General features: G+C 47.3%; 1 protein-coding gene across 1 annotated transcript in view; it reads right to left on the bottom strand.

Moving 5' to 3' along the window:
• Positions 1-7,166, bottom strand: part of LOC116944154 (N-terminal EF-hand calcium-binding protein 1) — a 39,766-nt gene extending 32,600 nt beyond the window's left edge. Inside the window, exons 1-2 of the mRNA XM_032957631.2 lie at positions 6,935-7,166; positions 633-657 (exon numbers count right to left, since the gene is read on the bottom strand). Of these exons, the coding sequence (XP_032813522.2) occupies positions 633-657; positions 6,935-7,045 (136 nt within the window). The 5' untranslated portion in view covers positions 7,046-7,166. The remainder of the gene's footprint in view (positions 1-632; positions 658-6,934) is intronic.
• Positions 7,167-16,446: the final 9,280 nt, after the last annotated feature.

Below are 16,446 nucleotides of genomic sequence, written 5' to 3'. Positions count from 1 at the left end.
GCCACGCACCGTCCCGCACGGCCTTGTGGGAGTCTCGGTGCCGGGGATAAAGTTATTTTATTTCAGTTTTTGTTCCAGCTGCGTTTTTATGATGTACGTGTATGTCTTCGGAACGGAATCGGAAGAAAGACTCTGACGTACACGTACACCATGACGTACAAGTACACATACATCATGGTGTACATGTATGTCTTTGGAACGGAATTGGAAGAAAGACTGATGACATACACGTACACCATGAAGTACACGTTCGTCATCGGAACGGGAAAGGGTTAATCAATTGAATACTGGGCACCTGGCGCTTACAAAAAAAATGTTCGTGGTGGAGTCAGTCACACTGGCGACAAACAAGGGAGTCGCAACGTGACTGGCAAATTGACAGGTCGCCAGGTTCAGGTTTCCTGAGAATTGTACACACGTTGCTTTGGTTGTGCAACATTTACGATCTGACTACAAGATGCTGGAATTTACTCCCAGCCATTACAGGTTTTCGTGCCCTCCCCGCCATCACTAAAGTGACCCATCAATGTTCAGTTTCATGAAAAATAAAATAAACAAAGACGCACAATAAGCTGGATTTTTTAAAGCATTCTTTTTCGAAGTAGAGAGTGCCAGGATTGTCAAATTCTTACCGTTTTTGTCAGCCCTCCGAAATATCTACAAAAAAATGACACACATTGTAACCGTTAGTTCACGAAAAATAATGCGAGGTCTAACATTCATGCCACTTTTTTTGACTGCACAATATTCCACGAGTTCTTCCTGCGAGCTGATACTCGGCGAGCGAAGGAGAACCAAGCCAGCGTGAGTTAGGATTTGGGTTCAGGAGCATTTGGAGGACAGCGTTTCCACCCCTGGGGGTATATAAAAAAAGGGAAATATCACGGGAAAAGGAATATGGGGACGTCCATAAATGACGTCACGCGATTTTTTTACGATTTCTGACCCCCCCCCTCGTCACACGGCGTCACAAAAAGTCAGACCCCCCCCCCTCAAATATGACGTCACAAAGCTCTGCCCCCCCTCCCCCCAAAAAATGCTTCAAATCGCTTTAAACTATTGTAATTGTAGTGCGTATTTAATGTGGCGCTGCACTCTGATGTTGTAGGAGAAAACAGTTATTAAAAAGTCTATTTAATTAAGTAGAACGTGTTGTCTATATTTATTTAAAGTTGCGCATTTTGATGTGACGTCAAATTTCTCAAACCCCCCCCCCCCCGTCACACATCATTACAAATGTCTGACCACCCCCCCCAGGTGCGTGACGTCATTTATTGACGGCCCCTATCTAACAATACTAGAAGACGAGAGGACTTCGTGTAAAATGCATTGTCTTGATCGGTGCATTATTACACAACCAAGATAAACCGGGACTTTCTTTAACGTTGTGGGAAGACTTACATACAGGATTTCCCAGAACAGCTACATCAAAAAAGAAGCTGATCATGGGAAAACCAGGGAGAGCTGGCAACCCTTCTGAAGGAAGCATCTAAATTAAATCCCGTTTCCCTGCAGAGACATATACAGAGTGTTAGGTCACTGTGATAATTGGTCATGCTGTGTCTAATATGATTATAATTGTTCCCATTTGGATATCAAATCCACAGAGACCAATGGATTTCTCGTTTTGTGTTTCTCCTCAGCTAATTCTCCAACTACATTGGAGTTTTGATTTTAAAATGTTTTATGCCCATTAATGATGGGTGCTTATAGTACTAGTGGGAGGAAGCCAGGGCACGCAGAGAAAACCCGCATGCGCGAGCAGACAACACTACACCTCTGTACAGATGGACGCAGATGGCAATTCAACAACTTGCTGCACCGCCTTCTATTGGCGAGCCAGGCTATGGCACCTTCTCGACGCTCATAGGTCGGGAGTTTCACAATGTTTGTGCCATCCACCAATCCTTGCTGCTGCCTCCATAGTGCTATACGGTATGTATATATATTTATAAAAAGGGACACCATCGTGGCAAGATGTTAACTCCCATGCCTGGTATACAGGAGGCTACGGTTTCGATCCCGACCCTGATGCATGTATATTTGGAGTTTGAATGTTCGTGTGGATTTTTCTCCTGGTCCTTCTGGTTTTTCCCTGCACGTTTAGAAACATTCGTCGAGAGTATTTGGCTGCTATAAATTTCCACATGATAAGCCACTTCGTTGAGCTATCTTTTGTGCCACGTCGTTTCTGAAAAATAACTACATAGCTCAATGGGCCCTACATGTTTTACCACATTGTCGCAGCAATCAACACAAGCCACACACCACCCACACGCAATTCTGTCCTTGGAACCATTTCGAGGGCATTTTTTACATTATTTTTAAATCATACTTTTTTCTGTAAGCATCCGTGACTAAAAATACGCCCAAGTGTTGAGCTCTTTTGTAAAAAACGAAAAAGGTATAATTAGTCTTTGCGTTATTGTCATGTCAGTGAAGATCAATGATGTGTAGATTGATTCAAGTAATGAAAAAGGTTATTTTCAGAAAACCCCTTTATTTATTATCGGCATGGCATCCATTCCTCTTTGTTTTATCCCAGCATAAATTTATTATGAAAAGTGCACACTAGCCCCTCATTCCGCTTCCCTCCTCCCTCTGTTGACATAACGACATCACATAAACGCGCCTACTGCCCACCGGCCTGGGTGTCCTTCACACCGCTGTATTTACCGCACCAGCAAACCTGTAAGGTTTCATTCCTCGCAGAGAACAAGTGGACCGAAAATATGAATTTTCGGCCAGGGAAAGAAAAAAGTACGTATTATATTTCATTTGAGTCAATATCTCCGTCGAAGGGTCGTCGTCAATCTTCATGAAGCCCCGCCGGTTATTTGTACGAGCAGAGCGCTTTTTCTTCATCAGTTTCATTTCTCGGTCCTTATTATGCACATGCAGTTAATGCGTAATGGTGTGCGTCTGTCTGCATGGACGGAGCTCGCGTGAATATCAGACAAGACAAGTCCATTGTGGTTGTAATTAAGAAATTATAAATTGAAGGCAACACACTTCTAATATGAAATTATCTCTTTCTTCCTTTGGTGCACATTTTTTTAATTAGAACTGTAAATGTTCCAATTACAGCATTGAACAAGTGCTCCTGCCGCACACGTCATGGGCGAACAGCGGCCCAGTTGGCCTCCCTGAACTGGTCCTTGATTCCCAACACTGCATGGAGAAGCCTTCGTCCAGCAGTGGATTGAGAAAGCGCTGTATAATACGATCAGTAGTGTGTGTAAAGCCCAAACCATCAAACACATCACCGTTGAGTGTGCGCCATCCACGCACACCCTGGCGGTATCGCTGCAATCCATACAGCGTCGACTACCACTTTGGCTTCGTCGAAGGACCTTAACATTCAACTATGACATCGATACAAACTGTTGCTTCCCCTCCCCCTACGCATGCCATACGAAAAGGAACGAATAAGTAGCATGTGTCTATCGGTAAAACAAGATTAGATTTTTAATTAAGGTCTGGGTACAGGTTAAGGTTACGATCAGGGTGAAGGTCAACGCTAGGGTCACATCCACCGTGGGGTCATGATGTGGCCCGGCGGTGGCGCGTTCGACGCTTGTCGAGGAGCTGTCGTGGTTTTAATTCACCGGGCCGCCCTGGTTATCACCGCGGGCGCTCCGTTGGCTTCGCCGTGGACGTTAAAAGATACCCTCCTGGCGTCAGAGTCGTGCAAGCTGCGCGGGTTTCACGGTGCAAATCCACCACATTTCCTTTTCAGTTACACCACAAATATTGCGATTAGGATTCCAGATTGCAACATCACTCCCTAATGGCAGACCATATCCACCTGTGAAACATAACGCCCTTGTGATCGCGCTGTGCTATGAGAATGGTGCATTACCACATGTTCTAAAAAATATATAGTTATTATTATGGGTTGCCTTCTGTGCGAAAGTATGAATCTTTAATGCGTTCGCGTCTTTGTGTGGACGCATTGAAACACTCTGATGAACGTGTGTAGATGTCAATGGAGGTGGGTCCTCTTTCCACGCAGACAGAGCTGGCCGGAGATGCACACAAATAGGGTATGCCGTCTTTCATGCACGGGGAATGCATGGTACACAGAGATGTGTTTATCCGTTCAGTTCTAAGACAGGTGTATAAGAGGCACAACTCAGGTGTAGCCTACACCGCTATATTAAAATGAGTTTGAAAATATGGGCATCTGTCGACGACCAAATTGGAATTTCAACTGTAATGAGTTTACAGTGACCAATGACTGCGCACAAAAACATCCTATTAAGTTTGGTTTTGCTTTTAACTGTGGTTACTTTCCAACCCTGAAAATTAAACATTACATTTGTCATGGGAATTTTTTTTTTTTATCTTTGAAGCAAGGCAACTAGGAAAGTAGTGCCGTCTCGTGTGGATAAGAGGTCACTTTAAGGGCTCTCGGAATCAGTTCTACGATAACTACTTCCACGGATAATTCCCTAACAACACGGGCTGTTGTGCTGCTCTGCAACTATTGAAATAAAATTGGGTAAAAAAAATACATAAATAATGAAAACAGCACTATTCACTGTTTAAAAAAACATGAAATGAATACCTCTTCCCCCTGTACAAAACATGCGTGTATGACCATCACGAGGTTTTAATCAGCCTAAAATGAGCAACGTGGCACAATCTGTGAACACTTACAACTGAATGGACAGACAAGTGAGTTTTGATTGTGCAAGCCATCATCTTCTCGTGCGTGAGGATATTAATTTGGGTGCTCACTCACGCACGTGCATAGAGGTGGATGTCTGTGAGAGTGCCACTATGTGAATACATGTGCGCACATGTGCGAGAAACCTAACTGCGTACAAAGACAAAGATCCCTCGTATAGCCTGAACAGACTTTTTGGGGCAAGTGCTGTTAGCGAGCACCTATGAAGGCCGGGCACGGCACACGAGGGGGTGGGAGGCCAGCACCACGTTACAGTACAAACACGCACTTGACAACGTGTGGCAACATTCCTCTGCCATCATGTGCAATTCATAAACAGGTCAGACGACAAATCGCCTAAATCGAGCATTATTCTTCGTGCACAAAATGATGCCAATGCATGCACATGCTAATTGTATGTTACAACACCATCGATGCACGGTAATCATTTAAGGCACGGAAGAATATGTCACAGCTCGCGTCTGTGCGCGCGCACACGCACACAAATATTGTGGCAACGAATAAACTGCTAAAAAAAACAAAAGCCACCGTACCATTAGGACCCACACACTTTGTGACGGAACGTGCACACGCGTAAATTGGCACGTCGCATATTAATAAAGAACTTTGCACCTTCTTGATGGGTGAGATTGCATTTGCATAAATGCATGCGTGCAGTGTGTATGGGGCTCCCAGTGTGCACAGAACTAGCAGGGCGCGGAATCCACCGCCCCGATTCTGAGAACGCGGCACCCTTTTTTTTAAAGCGAGGCTTCATGGCCAGTTATAACTATGCGTGGGATCGATCAAAATGCCATCGTTTGGAATCAAGTCATACATATAGAGATACCCTATTCCATCCCACTCACGTGATTGCTCTATATACGTGTGTTTTTTTGGTGTTGTTGTTGTACAAAAGCGAATAATGTGACGTGGGCTACCATAGGCGACACCACGCGCACACGGATTGCGATGCAAATGATCGTGACATTGCTTTGCTAACGGGTGCGCACACGCTCTGTGCTCGCTATCCAATGGCCTCGACAGCGCCCCACACAGAGACCATAATTGCACACCGTGGCATCCAATGCAAGACGCGACGTGTATTTTAAAACATACAACAATAAATCACTTTAACGGACACGTGCAATCGAAGCGAGGAGCAACACGCGCAGTCGGAATGAACATATCATTGACACCTCGCTGTTAAACGGCATGCCAATTGCCCGCGAGAACGGATGTACAATGCTGGAATCCCCTACACTTGAAGCCGAGTGAGAGCGCTTCCAGACACAATCCTCCGCTATAAGTGTGAAGTAGAGCAACACATTAAGCGGCCTGTGGACCATTTCAGGATTATCGTAACACAACGAAGGCAACAATAGCTGGACAGCATACATAGTCGGGGTGAATTGCGGCACGCCTGTTCCTGGCAACGATGCTATTAAACCCATTAATGAGAAGGAAAAAAATCAACACATTCGTCAATAATACTGGATTCCAATCAGTGTATGATAAATCAATGGGTGGTGCATACATAGAGGGGGATGCTCGATACTGAGACAACGATCCCTCCGTATAACCTTAACAGACTGTTGGGGCAAGTGCTGTTAGCGGTCACTTATAAAGGCCGGAACGGCACACGGCGGGGTGGGTGGCCAACACCACGCCCGGCCGCCTTTGTCTCCCCGAGTGATGATTTTTACGCACGAGGTACTCATTTGAGGCCGAGTCGACCTAGGGGAGGCCCAGGACCGGTTCAGATAATCGTCACTACTGGCGTCGGCCGTGAGCGGGAATCAAACTCGGGTGGCCGGGTTCGTAGCGCAGCGGAGCGTTAATCGCTGCGACACCACCGCTCCCCACTCGATACAAAACATACACAACAAAGACAAAGATAAAACAAAGATCCCCCATATAGCCTTAACAGACTGTAGGGGCAAGTGCTGTTAGCGAGCACCTATGAAGGCCGGAACGGTACACGAGGGGGTGGGTGGCCAGCACCACGCCCGACCGCCTTCGTCTCCCCAGTGGCGATATTTACACACCGCACCAGGTACTCATTTTGAGGCTGAGTCGACCTAGGGGAGGCCCGGGACCGGTTCAGATAATCGTCACTGGTGTTGGCCGTGAGCGGGAATCGAACTCGGGTCGCCAGCTTCATAGCGCAGCGCGCTAACCGCTACACTATCGCTCCCCCACAACAGACACTCACACACACACACATGAGTGTGTGTGCGCGTGCGTGGGAACCGCGCTCACGTCTTGGAACACCGACATGCCCCGGGTCGAACTCATCCCGCACGCTCGCACGGCGCTCGGCGAGGGGCTACCCTCGCCTGCGGACGCCAACGCGTCGTCCACGCTCGCCATGCCGTCTGCCTGTCCCGCAAAGCCGTCCTCTTCTCGTGCCGCCGTAAGGCGACTCGAACACGCGAGCGAGCAGCCTCAGCGGTGGCTCCCAGCAGCAGCGGCGGCGGCGGCGGCGTCCCCTTCTATTTAAGAGGCGGTGAGGCAGGGGGGGGGGGTAGGAGGCGTCATTGCGCAAGGGAGGGAATACGCGAGGCTTGGATTGAGGGGGGCGTGGAGGAGAGAATGAGAGGAGTTAGTGGCGGGGGAGGCTTGGCTTGAGGGTGGTTGACAAAGTGGGTGGTTGCGTAAAGAAATATCGAGTGCGCAGAATTGGAGAGCGCAAAGCCAGGGCAGACGCGCGGAAGACGAGGCAGAGGATCGGGACGGTCACTGCTGGTTATGTACAACAGGTGAATCATTAATTTGGTACAATTCACTGCGAGATGGGGTGGGCGTGGGGGGGGGGCTCTGGCTGCGATGCTGTGGGGTGTTTCGGAGATTGAATTGGTACCGGCGAGGCTGTCTTACATTGTGCCCCGTCTGAACCAATTCCCACATTGTGGGATGAGGAGTTGTAAATACCATCGCGGGTGCGGCAGTGCATCGTATGTGACCACACAGCGAGATGTTTGTTCTTTTTTTACGTGCCCAAACATTTTTTTTGCAATAAACTGTGTGCGCATGTTACGGTCAGATGATTCGTTATAACTCATTACAAAAAAAAAACGCAGAGAATAATTCGAATATTCGGTCTTTATGTGGTAATGCCAAAATTAGCATAGTGTACACGCTTTGTGTTACAATGTAAGTGGAGCATTGATAGCGGAACACTCCCCATTAGTCACTGATGTACAGCTCCGTGTCGAGCATACGTAGAACACGGCAGCAGCTAAGATTATTATTAATGTTCAATGTATACGCTGAATAGTCTTTGAGCTCCCTGTGATGTGTGTACAGTCGAAGAAGCAACCACATCTGTTTCCCTATCCAGTGGCCAGGATGGAAAGCCCAACGGCATGCATTGCTGGTATTGTTAATTTCTCTCCACTAAGCACGTTCCCACCTCTGTGTAAAGGCAATTATTCCGCGGCAAGTCAGAGTGGCCTTTGCACATCTAATTGGTTCGGTCTGCGGAAAGCAGGTGCGTGCAATTAAACAAGGTTCACTTGAGCGGCCGATACCTTTGTGACCCAGCTGACACTGAACGAAGCTCTTTTGAAAGTAGCATTTAGATATTGGAACTGTTCGGAGACTGTTCGAGTGCATTACAACAAAAATGTATTCGTTATTTGGATTACGTAACGGTAAAGGCGCAGCCCTGTGATCGCAGAAGGTCCTCTACTGGGTGGAACCGAATACAGCACCTCTGGAGGGTATTTGACCGACTCTTCCAAGCTGGCCAAACGTCCTGGAAGAGGTGGGAGTGCCCACACTTTACCCCACCAAACGCGATCTGCGGATTGCCTAACCGTGGCTGTTCCTATGTATACTGCTGAGTGGACAGAGGAGGGGGTGAGCGGGGTTTAAGAAAGCTGTCCCGGCGACCTCTGGATGGCAAGGCCAGCGTGCTGACCATGACAGAGAAGCACAATATATATATTACAGGAGGAATCCGATGAGCTATAAAGCGGGTCAGCAAGTTACAACAACAAACAACATACGACAGCTTACTTTAATTCTATCAATGGGAGTAAAATACATATTTAGATGACAGAAAAGCAATGTTGTTTTTATTTGATCTCAATGCTTCCCGATATGATCACTATTTCAAGAGCAACTCAACCAAGCATGTACTAAGATCCTCATATAGCTTCATAGACTTTTGGGACCAGTGCTTTTAGCGAGCACCTATTAACGCCAGCGCAGCGCATGAACACATGGTGTAACCAGCACCACCGCCAGCCACTTTTATCTCCCCAGTCCTAATGTTTATGCACCACACCAGGTACTCATGTGAAGCTGAGTCAACTCAGGGAATGCCCAGGATCATTTCAGATATCACTGGCTAAGGATGTTCGCCTTGGCCAGGAATCAAACTCGTTAGTAGGGCAGTGCGCTAAAACAACACATTTCAATGTTTTTCTAATATGTATATTTCTCTCATGATTTAACTTTATATAGTATCGTCGTTCATGCAAATTGCATCTCACAATCCCTGAGGACCCAAAGGCAAGCTGGAAGGTTGCCAAACGTTGAGCTAGAAGTTCTCTAGAAATTAAGATATTTTCCACCAATTAGTGAGTGTTTATGCATGTGAGAAGAAACCACATAGGGACAGATTAATCAGTCCACACTTTGCTGTGCTGTATTCTCCTGGTAAGCGTAGGGTATGGCACCTCGATGCCCACGGGATGGGAATTTTACAACATTTCGTGCGATCCACCGACGATCACTGCCACCACAGTGCTGGATTTGAGGCCCCGTGCACAGAGCCACGGCCGCTCGGCGGGTTGTGAACGCGTGCTGCTCAGCACGGTGTCCGACGTTTCACTCGACACGTAGGTCGGGAGCTTCTCCGGGAACTATATTCAGTTGATTCATAATATATGCTTTTTGGGTTATATCGCGTAAATATATAAATGTGTCGTTAAAACCCGCCATCACCCGACACAGCCAAATAGTAAGGGTTGTCACGTAAACAGAACGTGGCCAATTCGTCACTAGTACAGCACACCGGTGTGTTGGAGAGCCAAGCCACAACATTTACAAACTGAGTAACGACACATTTATATATTTACGCGATCTAACCCAAAAATCTCTATTATGGATGATATTGGTCGCGAAAGCCTACCGCGTGTTAAATTCAGTTGCTTGAGAAGGTACAGCCCAAAAGTGCGCCACAGAGCTGCACGGCAACAACCGAGAACGCCTGCCCAGTAGAACCACACATTAACGCGCAGTGGTGGCAGGCCCTTTCAAGTTCTGCACTCACAGCTGTGGTTCGTGGTTGACACCGTACGGTGCGAAAAAAAGTTCAACAATCGGTCAGATGGGGCCACAATATTTGATTTGTCTCGCACGGTCGCCAAACGTTACTGCTCTGATTAAATTAAAATAAAACGTGGAACGCAAATGAAAGCATTTTGATTAAAAAAAAAAACTAAAATTAAACCGCGTTTTCAGCACGTTGTTTTTTTGTTTATTTTTACACTCTTGTTGAAAACATCTCATTGTGGTTGTCGCTTTGGCCACCAGTGGGGGGGCAAAGGCACCCTCTGACCCCACGCTCGTTAAGCTGCTGATACACACAGTGAACATTTGCATAGCACACGGACGGTGATTTACTCAATCCACTGTTGGATGAGGGAAAAAAGGGGTGTTTGGATGCTGTTACATGGCATTGTAGAGTGTGTATAACTCACTCTGTGTGTGCCCTGTCTGTCTTCTGTGACAAGTGCACTGATGCAGGCCACAGATTGCCCTACTGGCTAGTAGATAAGGGCAATGTCAGATACAGATATGAATTCAAAGATTGACCTGTCTCATTCAATAGGAATCAAGATAACATCCCCAGCTCTGCGACGTGTCATTTATACGCGCACGCTTGTCTGCACACACATACAGTACACCAATGTGTATATTTGTTTTATATTTATACACAAAAAGCAGCTGGGTTATATATCAGCAAATAAAGGCGTGAGGATATATGTGCAATTTCAAATCCAACCTCACGTATGTTATGAATTATCAGCATAAGTATTCTCTCTGCCAATGTGCTAAGATAAAAAAATATTTGCCCCATGACTAAAAGCAGACGGCTCTGCACTGCTGCAATAACGGCCTAATTTATAGAATGATACCACTTACTGGGGGGGAGCAGTGGCTTAGTGGTTCATGCACTCCGCTATGAACCCCGTAAACCAAGTTAAATTTCTCAGCTATGGCTACCATCGGTGATGTATGTATGTATGTTGAACTTTATCGCACCGTACGTAGCCAACCGTGCTAATCGGAGATGAATGATAACTCTACTTGTCCTGGCGCCCCTCACTTCGCTAATCCGCACTGACCGACATGGTGAGGTTCCACCAAATTACCCCCATGATGGACGTGGGCGCGGGGTTGACCTGAATCCAGCAGTGGATTGAATAAGAGTCATAAGTTATCTAAATCCTACAGCGCGTACCAACCTAGCAGATTGTCCCTTGCGCTGTGAGACATGTAGCCGGGAGGCAACACATGGCATCTCTTTATTGTGTGTGTGTGCACGCTCGTGCTTAAAAAAAGATATATAAAGCATCCACATGAGTACCGCTGTGAGATGGGAGATGTCACAATGGGTATGTTTGATGAGTCAGGAGAGCAAGTCTAATGGAACATTTGATTTAAGGGGTTGGTTGTTTTTTTTGCTTAGCCCCAGAGTCGTCACGTCAACTTATCTGGAACTTTCGGACTGTGACAGGTTGCAGCTCTGTGGCCAGAGGCGGTGTTGGTCACCCAGGTACAGCTGTACAGGAGGGTCTCAATGTCCTGTGACTCCCATTGAATTCCCTCAAATTTAATCTTTTTAAAGGCGTATTTAAAAAAAAAATGATGAATATGCAAAGGGTAAAAAATAATTGAGGGGTCAATAATTCAGAATATTTATTTATACTGGAGGAATCCGATGAGCTATAAAGCTCTTTTTCACAGATGTCGAGTGGGGGCAGGTCAGAACGTTACAACAATTAACAATAGAAAAACACAATTGGAGATCACAAGCCATCTGGACCGCCCTGTACACTCCGTCACGGCGACGGCCAACATTTACAACATTCCCCTTGTAAAGCTGACAATGGGAATTGTGTGCGTTGGCAGGTAGACATCATGGAAGAAGAAACGGTCCTTGTTTCAGATATTCAAAGCTTCTTAGTCATGCCCGCACTGTAGAAATAAACACGTAGGAACGTAATCTGGGCTGAGAAAAGGCCAGAAAATCCCATAGCACAATGTCCCCAGCGCCAACACTGGCTCAGCTTTGGCAACAATTGTTGAGAGAGTAAAAATAGACTCAGAAAAATAACTGTGGGTCTTTTGTCGGCAGAAAGTCTCTAAGTTTGAGTGGATCCTCTCATTTCCCCTGCTTCAATTTCAAATCCTCCCTCTCTGCTTGGGACATGGGGCAATATGTACGCATGTCCAGAATCTGTTTTGTTGTGGCCAATATTTCTACAGCGCATAGCATCTATCTATATACAGTATATAACATCCCACCCCAGTTTGTTTATCTGTACGAACTTTTACGAACTTCACTGTTTTTTTTTATCTATACCTGGTATCGTTTGAAAACCCGTCTGAGGATGTGCAATTAAAAAAATAACTCTACAATCTTTCGTTGCCGATTCATGAGCGAAAAACGCACTTATGTGGACTACAGAATTCAAGACCCCTCGATGCTAACAAGCTTATGTGTCCTACGAAATCAAAGTTTCTCTGCTGGCCGCGAGGACCAACCGTCAGCCCAGCGAAAAGGCGTCCCTAGCAACGGTGACCCAAGCAACGACTTCCTTAGCAACGGCATCCCCAGAAACGGCATCCCGAGCAACAGCATCCCTAGAAACGGCATCCCGAGCAACGGCATCCCTAGCAACGGCATCCCTAGCAACGGCATCCCGAGCAACGGCATCCCTAGAAACGGCATCCCTAGAAACGGCATCCCTAGCAACGACATCCCGAGCAACGGCATCCCTAGAAACGGCATCCCGAACAACGGCACCCCTAGCAACAGCATCCCGAGCAACGGCATCCCTAGCAACGGCATCCCGAGCAACGGCATCCCTAGAAACGGCATCCCGAGCAAAGGCATCCCTAGAAACGGCATCCCGAGCAACGGCATCCCTAGAAACGGCATCCCGAGCAAAGGCATCCCTAGAAACGGCATCCCGAGCAACGGCATCCCTAGAAACGGCATCCCGAGCAAAGGCATCCCGAGCAACGCATTCCTAGTAACGGCATCCCTAGCAACGACTTCCCTAGCAACGGCATCCCTAGCAACGACATCCCGAGCAACGCATTCCTAGTAACGGCATCCCTAGAAACGGCATCTCGAGCAACGGCATCCCGAGCAACGGCATCCCTAGAAACGGCATCCCGAACAACGGCACCCCTAGCAACAGCATCCCGAGCAACGGCATCCCTAGCAACGGCATCCCGAGCAACGGCATCCCTAGAAACGGCATCCCGAGCAACGACATTCCCTAGCAACGACATTCCCTAGCAACGGAATTCTATTCAATTTAGGATTAATCTTAGCGGCCTTTTACAGGGCGCTTTACGATGCAAGCCGACGGCGGTACAGAAGGGGCAAAAAGGGGAGCAACGGGTGGGGTGGAGCGGCTGTCAGTGAGGGAGGTGACGGAAGGGATGGAGGGACAGGGAACGGAGCTGATGTTGCTGGGGTAGGGAAGGCGGAAGATGGTGGAATGCGATGGTGAGTGAGGACGTCTGATGGCTGCAGCGTGGATGAGAGGCGGTGGGGTATGGCGCACGTGCGTAAAGTAGTAAAATGGGCATGGATGAGAGTAGGTGAAGGGTGGTAGGGGCAGAGGTCTGCTGGATGGGATAGTTGAGCTGATTGAGGAGCACTGCGTAGGGCACGGGGAGGGATGTGGTTCGGTGCACATAGGAAGTGAGGCGTGGGAGCCGGGTCAGGAATTAGGGCCGGGGCACTGGGAGAGGGTTAGAGGCGTTGGGAAGAAACCGGTAAGTGGTGGAGGCAGTGGAAGAGAAAAGGCAATCGAGAAGAGAAAGGGGCTGAGGTCGGAGCGAAAGGAGGAAGGCGACGATGAGAGTCTGGTGTGGAGAGGGAGTTTGATTTAGTGCAAGAAGAGCGAACGAACGGAAGCGAGACTGGGCGCAAGGAGGTGAAGGAACATTGAGAAAACAGGGATATTGAGATTGAAGGGAGCGTGAAGGGACATTTAAGTAAATGAGAGAATAGAGGTGGATCCGGGGGGGGGGGGGGAGAGACCGTGCCAAGCTTTGAATACGAGGGTGAGGAATTTAAAAAGACAGCGGTGATAGACAGGGAGCCAGTGATGTTGTTGAAGGAGAGGAGAGCAGTGAGATGTGTGTGGAAGGTTTAGTACAGTGTGTGCAACTGCGTTTCGGATGCGTTGTAGAGGGATAAAAGCCTGAGCAGGGAGACCGACCAGGAGTGAGTTTCAGTAATCCAGACGCGTGAAGACAAGGGGCAGTGTACGAGGAGTTTGGCCGCAGTGGTAGTGATGAGGGAGCGGTGTGTCCTGCTGTTGAGCAGAAGGTAACGGCGTGTGCGAGTGGAATTGGCAATGTGGGAAGGGAAGGAGAGAGTGGAATCGAAGGTAACAGCGAGCGTTAGGGTGGTAGAGTTTGGGAAGAGGCTAAGGATGGGGGGGGGGGCGAGAGGATGGAAATAAAAGTACCGGGATTTTGGAAAGATTCAGGGGAAATAAGTTGTGGGTCATCCGGGCTTGTACGGCTGTCAGACAGGACGAGACGCGGAGGGGACAATCGGGGGGTGAATGATTTGACGGAGAAGAAAATTTGAGTCCCATCGGCAAAATGGTGACAGGAGATATCGAAGGAGGAAAGAATAGACTGTAGGGGAGTTCATATTCTTAGTTTTTTCGGTAAAGTCACGTTGAAGAGAAACAACAAAATATCAAAATATATATAAAACAATAAAAAATTCTCACGACGTTTCGACCATAACTCAAACGGTCATCATCAGGTGTGTCGGTTTGCATAAATTTATTTTGAAAACGTCATATTTATTTATTTATATATATATAAATAACGTTTGCGTCACGCGCAACGATTGGCTGTTTGCCAGGACTAGTCCATCTATTTTTTGAAAAGAGGAGGGGGGAGACGAAATTTGTTTTTATGTATGCTGTCTGAAAGCCACTGTAAGCGTGAACAATCAATCAAGAACTGAAATGATTTATCAAATCTTTCCAATGATTGCTAAGATAGAATCCATCTTCTCGGTTGAAATTGTCTCTGTGTTTGTATATGTGGATAGCCTCATGAACGAATCTCTCATGGAAGCCAGATGGCTTACAAAGAACCTCCGTCTTGGAAAAGTCAATGGCATGTGAGCCTACTGAATTAGAACAATGATCTGCTACGGCCGAGGTGTTGGTCCTACCGTGTTTAAGGTCTGCTTTATGTTCACGAATGCGGTCCGAGATATGGCGTTTGGTTTCTCCAATGTAACTACTACCACAGAGGCAACTAAGTTGCCTCTTGGTTTCTCCAATGTAACTAAGTTGCCTCTGTGGTAGTAGTTACATTGGAGAAACCAAACGCCATATCTCGGACCGCATTCGTGAACATAAAGCAGACCTTAAACACGGTAGGACCAACACCTCGGCCGTAGCAGATCATTGTTCTAATTCAGTAGGCTCACATGCCATTGACTTTTCCAAGACGGAGGTTCTTTGTAAGCCATCTGGCTTCCATGAGAGATTCGTTCATGAGGCTATCCACATATACAAACACAGAGACAATTTCAACCGAGAAGATGGATTCTATCTTAGCAATCATTGGAAAGATTTGATAAATCATTTCAGTTCTTGATTGATTGTTCACGCTTACAGTGGCTTTCAGACAGCATACATAAAAACAAATTTCGTCTCCCCCCTCCTCTTTTCAAAAAATAGATGGACTAGTCCTGGCAAACAGCCAATCGTTGCGCGTGACGCAAACGTTATTTATATATATATAAATAAATAAATATGCCGTTTTCAAAATAAATTTATGCAAACCGACACACCTGATGATGACCGTTTGAGTTATGGTCGAAACGTCGTGAGAATTTTTTATTGTTTTATATATATTTTGATATTTTGTTGTTTCTCTTCAACGTGACTTTACCGAAAAAACTAAGAATATGAATTACTGCAGTCACGAAAGCTTTAAATCAAAATGTAGGGGAGTTGTTGCGTTTACGGAAGAACAGGAGAAGACCCGAGCACCGGAGCCCTGGGGGACACCGACCGCGAACGTTGGGTGGTGGAGGAGGATCGGCGGTTGAAAGAGACGGTCTATGAACGAGAAGTCAGGTAGGAGCGGAGCCAAGAGAGCGGGGTGTCAGGGATGCCGAGGTTGGAGAGAATGGATAGGAAGATGGGGGGGGGGTGCCGAAGGCAGAAGACAGATCGAGAGAGATGAGGACGGAGGATAGACCGTAGTGACGCGAGTTGGTCCAGGTGGTTGTGGATGTTGATGGAGGGCGGTTTCAGTGGAATAGGGAGGGAGGAGCCCAGACTGGTGGAGGGGACCCGGTGAGTGGGAAGAGATGTAGGATGAGAGGCGGGAGTGCACTAAGCGGCATCCCTAGCAACGGGATCCCTCGCAAAGGCATCCCGAGCAACAGCATCCCTAGCAACGGCATCCCTAGCAACGGCATCCCGAGCAACAGCATCCATAGCAAAAGCATTCCTAGCAATGGGATCCCT

The sequence above is a fragment of the Petromyzon marinus genome, chromosome 20, assembly GCF_048934315.1.
Source record: "Petromyzon marinus isolate PM22_M1 ecotype Great Lakes invasive population chromosome 20, UKy_Petmar_22M1.pri1.0, whole genome shotgun sequence".
In the NCBI taxonomy this organism is placed as follows: Eukaryota; Metazoa; Chordata; class Hyperoartia; order Petromyzontiformes; family Petromyzontidae; genus Petromyzon; species Petromyzon marinus.
The sequence above is the reverse complement of the archived record's forward strand: the minus strand, read 5'-3'. Positions and strand labels throughout refer to the sequence as shown.